This window comes from Pongo abelii, chromosome X, assembly GCF_028885655.2.
Source record: "Pongo abelii isolate AG06213 chromosome X, NHGRI_mPonAbe1-v2.0_pri, whole genome shotgun sequence".
NCBI lineage: Eukaryota > Metazoa > Chordata > Mammalia > Primates > Hominidae > Pongo > Pongo abelii.
Window position 1 is genome coordinate 106,129,719 of NC_072008.2, and position 12,706 is coordinate 106,142,424.

The following is a 12,706-nucleotide window of genomic DNA, read 5'->3' on the forward strand; positions in this document are numbered from 1 at the left end:
TTCTAATCTGTTTACAGAATCAATGGGAAATTTTAATCATTTTGTTTACCCAAGATGAGTAACTTTGGCAATGCCCCATCAAATTATTCAGCTGAAGCATTCATTGTGCAGCCCTTTCTGTATTAACCAATTATTTAATTATACTGTACTTCATTAATCCCAAACCATCACAGGAAACAGAGCGCTTCACAAAATACACATTTGGGTGAAGTTGGAGAGCACTGAGATTTACTCTTTTTTTTTCAATATTCAGATGCTCTCCTCCTGTTTAATCATCTCCTTGGCAAGTTCTCAGAAAGGGCTCTCACTTCTAGTCATACATCACCAAGAGGTGGCAAAGCCTTCAATATCTTTATTTCAAGCTGATTTCTTTTTCATCAAGGAAAGGATCTTATGCATTTACTTTATGCTGAGAAAATGGCTTAAAAAGAGTCCTCTCCATAATTATCTCCATATAAATAAAATTTTATTGACCCCACATTTTTCTCCTATAAAAATCGCCACTAGCAGTCACAGGTTTGAAAGGTAAGAGCAATATTAATTTCCATTTCTCCCATCTGAAATGACTTGGTGCTGAAGGAAAGAAAAGTCATGGCCATTTCACTAGTAACAGGATTAAAGCATTTATGAGGCATTGCAGCTGCTCTTTTATGGCACCTGATTGATATTCATGTGTGGTTAGCATTTGTCTACTAACTTGTGTAACGCAGAGAATAGTAAAAGGGAAACAATAATTGCATGGCTGTTACATATTCAGGGGGCTCTGATTCACAGAAGTGTGCATTTCAGACGGTGTCAAATACAAACTGAACCTACAGGAACATATTTTGACTGATTAACATGCAGACACAAATGGCACAAAAGACACACTGATGTGTAGGTGTGTTGAAAGCACACACACACCTTGGTTGTAAATAGCAGCATCATTCATTTTCAGCAAACTAAAGAAACAACTTTTTTCAACTGTTTCGATGAGACACTGCTGGAAAAAAAATGTCATGTATTATCCTAAATTGGATTCTAGGATTCTAGAAATGCTTAGACTTATGTGCTCTATCCAAATGTAAGAAAGGGCTTCAGTAAGACCTTCTAATGTGCTTATCAGGAAATCTTTTTTAAAAATACTGTGTTTCCACATTTCTTTTCTCCTTTCTCCTCCCCCTTCTATCCCTCTCTCTCCCCCCATCCCTCTCTCTCCCCCCCTCCGCATACACACACACACACACATCCTTCACACACTTCAAGAGAAACTGTAACACAATAGCTCACAGTGACATCCACTGGTAGGAAACAGATCTTAATGCCACAACACAGTCTCACATTAGAGGAAAGCATCATCAACTCTAGAAGATTGCTATTTTTACTGAAACATCTGGATGCAAAGTCTTGTTCCTCATTGGGATGTTTGGTCTCCACACTACCAACCAACCAGATATTTGAAAACATACAGATGCCTGATAGAATTTCACTTTATATAGCCAGATGTTTGGGGACTAGATAAAAAACAAGCCAAGAATAAACTAAAAACCACTAATCACCTGCATCTCCTCACACTCCTGTTCTCTCCTCCCCCTCATCTCCCTTTCCCATCTTACACTCCTACTCCCAGTTTCTCTCCAGAGTTCATCACTGCAACAAGACAGGGTAGCTGCCAACATTCCCTCTCCTTTCATTCAGTACCTGTCCCAAAAACACTGTGCCTCAGACACCAAGTTGTGGTAGTTGGTGGTTTTCCTAAAAATATGAACAATCTATCTCTCTCTCTCTCTCTCTCTCTCTCTCTCTCTCTCTCTCTCTCTCCCCGCCCCCCCTCTGTTTTTCCTACCATAACTTCATGGAGACAGCTATGCAAATTTTAAAATGATAATTGCTTTTCTGCTCACCATCATTATGTGACAGAATCCATTCAAACACTAAATGACTGTCTTCCAGCAAATTGTCAGATCAAAAGAATTGATCAACTTGGACTGTCACAAACTTTTCACCCTACAAAAAGAAGCACTGCAAGTATGCTGCATGCATTTAAGTAGGAAACAAAAGCACCAGGATTTTCACACAGAGACACAGATAAACACACCTTATTCATCCAAGACAAAGAAAGAAAACTTGGCTTTACCTGCAGTTGTAAGTCCGGATCTCTTTGTTGTCTCGCTTGCACTTGATTGCCACGAAGATCATAGTTACAAAGAGGATGCCCGCAATGGAGCCCAGGGCAATAATGAAAATCAAGGACAAGTTCACAGAGCCCATTGACTCTTGGGCATCGAGAGCAGGGGACAAGTAGATTAGGACGAGAGCAGAGGCAGAGAGAGATGTCTTGCCGTGGTCGTGAGCCACCACGATAAGCTCATAGGAGGACTTGGAGCTCTCCCCGAAGGTGCGGGTGGTTCTGACTTCGCCATTGACCTGGTCTATTTCAAAGAAGCCGCGGTCGCCCTCGGTCATGTCGTAGGTGACTCGGCCATTTTCGCCCTCATCGTAGTCTTCTGCCTTGACAACAGTCACCAGGTAGCCTATGCCAGAGTTGCGGGGTATGTAGACCTCGGCAGTGCCGTTAATCAGAGGTGGGGCTGTGATAACCGGGGTGTTGTCGTTGACGTCGAGGATGATGACCCGCACCGTAGCGTTGCTTTGCAGTGAGGGAAGGCCGCCGTCCTTGGCCAGCACCTTGAATTCGAACGCCTTGGTCTGCTCGTGGTTAAAGGATCGCAGCGCGTAGATGTCGCCTGAGTTGGGATTGATGGAGACATAGGTGAAGACAGGCATGTCCCGCACCTGCGACGGCACGATCTGGTAGGAGACGCTGCCGTTGAGACCCAGGTCGGGGTCGCGAGCAGACACAGAGAGCAGATAGGCGCCAGGCGTGTTGTTCTCCTGCACAATGACCTGGTAGTAGGGCTTGGAAAAGTGCGGGTGGTTGTCATTTTCGTCAGTGATGAGCACGGTAAAGGACTTGGCACTCTGCAGCATGGGCACGCCGCCGTCGCGTGCCTGAATTGTGAGGTTGTATTGGTCGTGCTGCTCGCGGTCCAGCCGTCCGTCCACCAGAATAGTGGAGAAACTCTCGTATTCCTGCAGTCGAAAAGGCACATTGCCCAGCAAACGGCACTGCACACGTCCATTGAGGCCTGAGTCGCGATCAGACACCCGCACCAAGGCGATCACGTAGCCCGGGGGGGCGCTCTCGCTGACCTCCACAAGCTCACTGTTGACTGACAGCAGGTTGATGACCGGCGGATTGTCATTGGTGTCCAGCACGCTGACGGTGACCTTGCAGTGTGCCGGGATGGAATTGGGCCCCAAGTCCTTAGCCTGCACGTCCAGTTCGTACACGTGCCCCTCTTCGTAGTCTAAAGCGCCAGTGACAGTGACCAGGCCACTATGCGGGTCGATCTGAAAGAGCTCGCGCGTGCGGTCGTTGACGTAGCCATAGAAGGAGTAGACCACCTGACCGTTGGTGCCCTCGTCTGGATCGCTGGCGTTGAGGCGGATGACAGGTGTGTTGGGAGGCGAGTTTTCTGGCACGCTCACCGAGTAGGTGGACTCGCTAAACACCGGGTTGTTGTCATTGGAGTCGGTCACCTTGATACTAAGGCCAACGGTGCCCAGGCGCGGCGGGTCGCCACCGTCTAGCGCAGTGATTCGGAAGCTGTAGTGCGACTGCGTCTCGCGGTCCAGGCTCTTTTCCACCACGAGTTCGGCAAAGCGCGAGCCGTCGCCGCGCGTCTTGATCTCCAGGCCGAACAGCTCGTTGGGCGTGAGCTCGTAAGTCTGCACGCCAAAGCTTCCTGAGTCTGGATCGTAAGCGCTGTCCAGCGGGATGCGCGTGCCAGGGCTGGCTGCCTCCGAGATCTCCAGCTCGATCTGTGCTGCCGGGAAACTGGGCGCATTGTCGTTCAGGTCCTTGATCTCCACCTTTATCACGCAGATTTCCATTGAGCTGGACATGACCTCGAGCGAGATGATGCACTTGGGGCTCTGGCGGCACAGCAGGTCACGGTCAATCTTCTGCTTGGTGACCAGCAGGCCAGAGCTGGGATTGATGTCCACTAGGTGTGGAGCCGAGTTGGACACCACGCGAAAGGCTGAAGCCTGCCGGGGGTCCAGCGCGAAGCCCGCCTCTCGCGCGTCTTTGGCCACGTTGGCAATCACCGTCCCGGCGCGCTGCTCCTCTTCTACCGAGTACTTGAGGTTAATGAGGGCGGCAGCCTGCGTCCACAGTATGGCCAGCAGCAGCAGCACCGGCAGCAGGAGCGACTCCATGGCTGCGCGGGGCTCTGCCTGGCCTCGCCTCTCCACACCCCTCCGAGACCGACGCCGTCGGCGCTCCAGCTTCCCGCCGGCTCGGGCCGCCTGTTGCGCGCGCCCCGTGGCCCCGGAGGCCGCGGGAGGAGTCCCGCCCAGGGCGGCCCGGCGGCGCGCGGGGGATACCCGCGGCGGCTCCAATGCTGAGGTTGCGGCGGACGCGGCGGGGGCTCGCGGGGGCCCCGGGGGCTCCGAGGGGCCAAGGGAGCGCCGCGCGGCCCCGAGCCCCCTCCCTCCAGCCCGGCTACTCAGTTTTACCCCTTCAAAGTTAGCCGGGCGCGACTGTCCGCAGCCGCCCAGGGCTGCGGGTCGGGCGGCGTCTGCGCGGCCTGGAGGGCGCACCGCTGAGTCCGGACAGTACTTGAGGCGAAGGTAAAGAGGGCGGAGGAGACGCAGCCTTTCAGGCACTGCCCGGCCCGCCGCGGCGCACCGGCACTGAGGCTGGCGAACTCGCTGTCTGTGCACCTGGCATGCGCAAAGACCTCCCCCCAGCGCTCCGGGTTCACTGCAGAGAGAGTACCCGCTTGGAATGCGCCCTCCGGGGTCTGGGGGGGCCACACTGACCTCTTCGAGGCCTGTTCGGGAGAAAGGGGGTGTCGCAGACGGGAGTCAGTTACTGGCAAGCGCCGCGGGCACCCGGTTATAGGGTTGAGCCGGATGGTGGTCCCGGGGCCAGCAGAGGAAGGGGGAGGGGAGAGAGGCTGCCAGAGCTTGAGCGCGCTCCCTCGCGCTAAGGCTGGCTTCGGAGGGCTTGGGGGCGCGTCTGTCCAGGATCCGAGGTGGGAGCAGAGTTCCCCCCACAGAGCAGTTGAGGGTCTGCGGGCGTTTGCGTCTAGGAAATCAAAGTTAACAACGCAGCCCGACCCTCCACGTCAAGTTTGTGGAAACGGGGAGATGGCAATTTGTCCAAGAAAATCAAAGCCCCGGTCTTTCTAAAGGCCCGGGGTGGCGGGGAATGGGGAAGAGGGAAGGGGAGGCAACAACAGTACCGGCCAGGAGAGGCGGGGCCGCCGCCGTGGGTACCGGGTGCTTCTCCTCTCTCCGTTTGGGCTGGGGTGTCGCTCCAAGGTCCGCCGCCGCCGCCGCCGCCGCGGGAGGAAGCCCTCCTAGCTCAGTTGCACGTCGCTGGGGTCCGCCTCAGCAGCTGCCACAGTCGACGATTTTGTCGCCGCCAAAGTTTACTTGCAGGAGCGTCTTGATTTCATCTTCCCGGAGAGGCGCTGGCCGCGCTGCGTTGGGCTTCCTCCCTCCCGGGCGCTCACGCACTCGGGAGGTCTGTCTCGCTTTCTCTGTCTGTCTCGGGCTGTGTGTGAATGTGTCAGAGAGAGGAAGAGTGAGTGTGTGGTGTGGGGAATGTGAGCGTGGAGTATGAGCAAGCAGGAGGCAATGGGTTTGGGGTAGGAGGTTTAGGATTTCGGATGAATTCGCTCAGCCGGAATGCTGCGGAGCGCAACGCGCCAAGGGCCAGCGCCGGGCTAGGGACGCGGCTGCCAGTGCCTCCCGGGCAAGCCAGGCATGGTGCACGGGAGCTGTGCTGCCGTCTGTGCCCGCTCGTCCGTCTCCGCGCTGCGCCAGCCGCCGCCGCTACTGCTGCTGCTGCTCCTCCGGATGCCGCAAACTACTGGCCGCGGAGTCTGGAGAAAGCCGGAGAGAGCTCAAGCTGCCGAGCCCGGCTACGCCAGGCGCTGGCCAATCAGCGCGCCGCCCAGCGGGCTCCAGTCTTGGGGCGGGGCCAAGCGGGGGGGGGGGGTAGGGGGGGCGGGGCCAAGCGGAAACTTCACACCGGCGGGACCAACTGGTACCCCGGCCCGTGGAGCCCTGGCGGGATTCATGGGAGGACGGACAGACAGGCCAGGCAGGCCAGGCAGGCCAGGCAGGAGCAATAGGGCAGGAATGAGCTGGGAGGCGGTGTGCTGGCGCTGCGGCTGAGCCTCGCCGGGAACTGTGCGCTTCTCTTGTTTGCAGAGATTTCAGGAAAGATGAGAATGATATGATTCTCTTGTCGTGTTTATCTCCCTTACATATCTTCATATCTTGAATATAGTACATATATACATATATATATATTCCTCTCTTTCTCCTTGTCTCTTCACCCTAAAAATTTGTCTGTTTTTGTTTTCCTCTCTTCTCATTCTCCGGTAGTGGAAGGAAGAAAGGGAAGGAGAAAGCGCCCCTGAGGTGGTCATTCATCCAGCTCTTGGCCGGTGTGTCTTCACATCAGGTCAGAGCCACGGCTGCCACCCCCCCCGGACCGTCACCCCCATCCTTCAACCCCGGGCAGACGCCGCACTACTCTCTGCCCGCCGCACTCCCAGCAGGGCCCCTGGATCGGTTCGCTCTTGTCTGTTGCTTGTTAATCAAATGGGATATGTGGCACAGAGAATGAGCTACGGAGGGGGCTGGACACATTTCATTGCCCCTCACCCCACCCTGTCGGAGAATTTAGCTCCCTATAAATAAACTGTACATTTGAGAAGAGCCGGTGGAGCGGACGCCGCCGCGCCGCGCCGCGCCAAGCCAGCAGAGCTCAAAGCCGGGCAGGAGCTCTGGGGCGGGCGCGCCATACATGTCCGCTTAGGTCGCCGACAGCTGGGAGCCGGCGCCGATGTGCAGGGCGCCCCAGCCTTCCCGCGGGGTCTCGGTCCCAGGGGGCTGCCAGCTCCACTTGGGCGGCGGTGGTGGCTGCGGCTTGTGCCAGTACTGGGAAGCGGGAGGCCGGCGTGGCCAGGGCTGACATCAAGCTCATCCTGCCTTCTGCACTGAAGGCTCCCTGGGGGCAGCGGGGCATTCCTCCCCACCCGGGCTCTGAGGCTTTTAATTAAGGTCGCCAGCGGCAAAAAATCAAAAACGTGCCTGTTAAACAAGTTTTTTTTTCCTCTCGTAGAAGGTGGGGAAGCTGCTTCTAAATTCACAATTCTTGGAAGAGTAAAAATGTCTTCTGAGTGAGTCGTCTCGGATATTTGGGAGTGGGATAAGCAAACTCATAATTAGCCCAGCGACATTGGCTCGAGCCTGTGGGCTTCACTTGAGAGTCACTTTGGCCCTCTAAAAAGCGTTAAACAAGAAAAGGAAACCGGCATTTGGACACATAATGGGGTTTCTCAAAACTGCCATCTTCTTGTGGAGAGCAACCCAGCTGCTTTTTAAAATATTTTTCCTTCCAAGAAGAGCTACTTTAGCAGCCTTTACCTTGGCGGTGGGAGAGGGGAAAGGCGGCTTCCTCTTACAGAACAGAAATTATTTCGCGAGTGAGGTTGCGATCCCCTGAATATGTAGCCGAGGCCAAAGGGAGAGCGTAGGGAGCCTGATCCGCTTTCCGCGTGGGGGTCGTTTCACTGTTTCACGTTAGGATGTGATTCGGCCCAGAACAACAGGGAGAAAACCGATGCTTCTGCAATGAGTATCATTTAATTTTGGTCATTTAGAGCTGCGGGTGGACACCAGAGTGGTGGCTCAAGGGAGCCCGGTGGCCCGCCCGGTTTTCTCCAGACACCGTTGGAGAAATGGGCAAGTAGTAGAGAATGACAACATGGCAGGCAGCGGTGGGCGCACCTCGCGGGCTCCGCGAAAGGAAGGGTTCCATTTGATTTATCACAGTTATTTACCTTTGATGTCAGAGCACGGGAATGAAGTGCATCTTGGTCTAATTAAAAAGGCCTAAAAAGGCATTTGAAATGGGTTTGCTATCTGATCACGGGATGTGAATTCGGCGTTTGGCAGCTTTCTAAAATATTGCTTGGACTATTTAAACAGAACAATTAGCAGCATGCTAAAATGTTTGCATGCTATGCTTGGAAGCTTTTAGCTGTAAACTTTAAGGCGATCTGTTCCCCCTTTAAGTTAAAAAAGGATGATGCTGCTTCCTTGTGGCGAAGGCTGTCAGGAACCCACTGATCAATAAAAGTAAACTGGCGCCTCCACGGCTTGATTGAGCGGGAGCAAAGAGTCTGAGAAGTAGTCTCGGCCATTAACAATCCCCCAGGTAACGAGAAATGGAAGAATTACTCAGGTAAAATGATTAACATTGTCGTAGCATCTGAAAAGATGCACACAACAAGATAAGAAGACTGCAGACCTCTTACCTTAGGGAGTGCTAATAGAATGTCTATATTCTGCTGTCTTTTAAAGATAAATAGGAGAATTCAATTCATGTACAATGTCATTACCTTCGTAATTGCAATCACAATGTAAAGACATGTTCTGCATTTGCAAAGACAAACGCTCTTTGCTAAGGCGATGCCACCGTGTTCCCTGCTTCCTGCTGGCTGTTCACACTCCAGGCACCCCTCTTTTCCAAGGAGAGCATCCAAGTACTTCCAGCTACCAAACCACTTTTACACAAGCCAGGTGCTGAGGGAGGCAGGGGCGTGTGCCTATGCTTTCCTTCTTTCCTATTATCTCCTCCCCACCCCTAAGCTCAAAGTGACAGTTACACAGCCTTCCCCACCCCCACACACAAAATAGCTCTTCCATCCCCCAGTCTATTTCTACAGATAATCCTAACAACAGCCTTTGCCCTCAGAATTTCTTTTTTTCTAATAGGCACACTTGATCATTATACTCCAACAATGCCATTGACTAAATGAGTAGCCCAAAACACTTTCATGATCAGGAATTTATTAACTAACTGAATAAAATCGTTCTGCATGTAGATAATAAAAACAAGAAAGTTCTCTCCGTTTTAGCTTCCCTTTACTTCAATCCTGAAGGGAGCCCCGCCTCCTCAGCCTCTTTAGAGACACAAGAGGGACATCTAGTGACCATCCTCAGTATTTTTTAATCCAGCAGCTACTAAGAAATACTAACTATGGTGCTATGCCGCCTAGGGCTGCTCTCCTGGCCAAAGCAGCTCCACTGAGGCCAGAATCAAAATTGGTAAAGAGAATTTTTTTTTGTCTTTAAAATGTCATCCATGCCACTAAAATCATGCTGAATGGCAATAAAAGAGGACCAAAATGGGAGAAATATTACTTTTAAATCAAACCAGTATGTGAAGCTAATTCTTGTTCTCCTAAGACTGATAAGGGTAGGGTAAAAGGTTTTGTTCAGAAAGGTAAAAAGTAATGGTAGGAACCAAGATACCAGTATATGAGGGACTGTAACTCTGACAAGTTTAAGGAAGCTTTCTGAGATGTGTTTGTTTAGTTCTGTTGTTTTAGAGACAAGGTGTCATTCTGTCGCCCAGGCTAGAGTGCAATGGTGCAGACATGGCTCACTGTATCCTCAAACTCCAGGGCTCAAGCAATCCTACCACCTCAGCCTCCTGAGTAGCTAGGACTATACAGGTGTGCACTGTCACACCTGGCTCATTTTTTTCATTTTATTTTTTGTAGAAATGGGGTCTCTCCCTGTTGTCCAGGCTGGTCTCGAGCTCCTGACCTCAAGCAATCCTTCTCCCCTGGCCTCCCAAAGTGCTAAGATTACAGGCATAAGCTACTGTGCCCTAGCCTGAGATGTGTTTTTTTTTTTTTTTTAATGTTTGCTTTAAGCTCAAAAGAGATTAGCCTTCAAATAACTCCAGTCTCTCTCTTTCTCTCCTCCTCCTCCTCCTTCCTTTTGCCCCCTTCTCTTTGCCCTGGCTGCAGAAAAGTGGATCAACTTCTAGCTTGGCTTTCACTGCATATCATGGGGATCCCATTCCACCCAACTAGTTTGACCAGCCGCCTGATGAGTTCTCTTAGAAAGAAAAACTTGATTTTAAAATTAGCAAATTCAATCAAACTTCTTCTGACTGCATATCTGATCTCCTTACTTAGGTTACAATGCCAAGAGAAGAGAACATCAAGGAATGAAAATGGAGGAAATGGCAAAAAAAACTATAAAGTGTCATTATTAAAGTCATCATCTTATTTAATTTTTACAATATCCCTGGGAGATAAAGACACTTTGCAGATGTGGAAACAGAGTTGCAGAGCAGTTCAACGATTTTCCAAGATGACCTCATTACACAAAACTCAACCACTTCCCTCGTGAGATCAACAAGTGTTGGCTTTTTGTCCAGCATTGTGTTAAGGATTGAGAATTTTTTTTAGTGGACCTTGCCCTTGTGTAGTTTAACATGCAGTTGATTAATTTAATAACAGCATGTATGTCTATGTACTATAAATTTTCCTAGAGGAGAAACTAGGATGAGATATATTATGTCGACAGCTTCCTAAAATTCTGTTCTCTTCTGCCCACAATGATTGCCCAATTTCTAGATAGTCCTTCCCTCCCTTCCTGCCTCCCCCGCCACTGTCCCAGACAGTATAAGGAAAGGCATCAACAGCAGCAATCAGGGATGTGGACCTGCTGGGCAGGGGTGGGGTTATCCTGGATGCTGTTTCTAACCCTTCTGAAACACCAAGAAGACTGGGACAGAGGCCAAGAAAAACCTTTGAGGTCCCTCACACTTTTCCCTCTCTTCCTCTCAAACTCCACCCCTTTTCCTACCCTGTGACAGAGGATAACATTAACAGCAGGGAGCTGCAGCAGATAAACAAAGTGGAGAAAGTGTTTCTTAAGTGCTAAAATTGTTCACCATGGCCCCGATGCCTGCCTTTTCCAAGAAACACAAGAGATGTGCGGGACAGTGGAGAAAAAGAGACTGAGAAAGTTATTAATCACTTCATGTCTTCCCATTTTGACAAGGCCAGCATCCTTGAACAAGCTATGTCCGAACTCCCTCCATGCCTTATCCCCTCCCTTTAGGAATGGCACTTCCCACAGGACCCCTGCTGCTGCCAAACTCATAACTGTCCCTAAATAAGCACACATCGTGGGGACCATTTAATTAGCAAAGGCTAAATCAGCACATACATTTCAATAAATGACACTGCTCTCTAACACCTTTTGTACTGCCCTGCAGTGATCACCTGTGATGTTTTGACAACACCATTTGGGCTCTCAGCATTATTGCCTCAATCTTTTCATGTGAATTTTCTCCAAGTGGACCCCAAATGCTGGTTTCCTAGGTGCAACCTCATGTCAGCTGTTACTCCCCACATCACCACTTTTGAAAACAGAAAGAAAGCTCTCCCTTCAAAGGCACTCTGATTAAATCATAGCCAGCCTTCCCACTGCTGACTCCCTCATCCCAAGGAGAAGGGTAAGGGTGACATTCCACAGCTCCCCAGAGGAAATGCTTTTTTGACAGCTTGAAAAAAAAAACTATCACCAAATTGGAGACCTCAAAAACCACTGAAATATGAACCACAACGATACGAAGAATACGTAACTGAAAGTGAGCAGACTTTCACTTGGGATGCACTGTTTTAGGCCAAGGCCAAGCCTTTTTTTTTTTTTTTTTTTTGTGCTGCTGTCCCCAGCCTCTAACACTGCAACCTAGTAGGTGGATCCCAGGCACCTTATACCTTGTGTAATTTCCTCAGATTGGAGCTCCTGATTAGGGCTTGGCTTTTGATTCCCACCCTAGGCTTCTATTACAGTCTCTTCTGCTATTTCTGAAGCAGTACAAGTGGGGCAAGAAAGGAAGCAGAACTGTCACTGAAAGGAATGGTTGAGGCTGAAAGAGCCCTGGCCAAAATATCAGCCCTATAGGATATGCCCTGAAAATCAGCTTTCCAAATTAAAAAATAAAAATAAATATCTCTCTGGTTGCTTGATCTTATAGGAGGCTGAGTTCTTTTTGGAGATATCCACAAGATTGGAGAAAACAAACCAGATCTTTCAAGACCTTGAGATATACGGTACTGGAGCTGAGGTGAGTTTGTGAACTCCACACTACAGTACCCTGTTGCATTAAGTTCAAATGAACAATAATAGCCAGAAGAAGAATACAAAAGTCAGTCTGATGAGCCAGTTTCCTGGATTTCTCTTGGTATCTTGGGCAAAAGATGATCTCTGTGAGGCACCAAATCTATTGTATACTCTTTAGTTCTAAGTGACCAGGCTGGGCCTAGATTTGCTCTTGGTTCCTCCCAAGTTTCTCCTAGAACTCAGGAGAGGCCTAGCATAGCTCCCTGGGAGTTCCAGCTGCTCCACCAACTGATTTTTCACTGAACTAGGAAACTTGCTACTTGGCTAATGTCAGCTTAAAAGGGAAAGAAGAAAACTAATAAACATAAAGAACTGCCAGTTTGACAGCTGCAGTTACATTACCTGGGCTAGCAATATAAGTACCAAAGGTATGTCACGTATGCCACTAACAGCACAAGACACAGTATCTGTTCAGGTTGACAAGCCCTGGGGCAGTGGAGAGTAAACTGAAAGGAGGAGATCCCAGAAGGGGGCAGAGAGAGCACCACAAAGGGGACAGATAGAGCAGAAGTGACAGAAAAATCATTTTAGCAGCATGGAAGTTATGTACCTTTTTTTTGAATGAGAAGAAAACAATGACTTTCCAGCTGGGAAAACATCCTGTTTTGGGGTCCAAGAGCTTGCATATTGGTGCACCGAATTT

The 12,706-nt window shown here is 50.2% G+C and overlaps 1 protein-coding gene across 4 annotated transcripts in view; it reads right to left on the reverse strand.

Annotated features, from left to right (window-relative positions):
- PCDH19 (protocadherin 19) overlaps positions 1-5,928 on the reverse strand; it is a 118,683-nt gene extending 112,755 nt beyond the window's left edge. For 3 of the 4 annotated variants that reach the window (XM_024240654.3, XM_002831878.5, XM_024240653.3), the window contains exon 1: positions 2,117-5,928. In XM_024240654.3, the coding sequence (XP_024096422.1) occupies positions 2,117-4,263 (2,147 nt within the window). In that variant the 5' untranslated portion in view covers positions 4,264-5,928. The remainder of the gene's footprint in view (positions 1-2,116) is intronic. The other variant, XM_054544837.2, reaches the window with a different exon arrangement.
- Between the last annotated feature and the right edge of the window lie 6,778 nt (positions 5,929-12,706).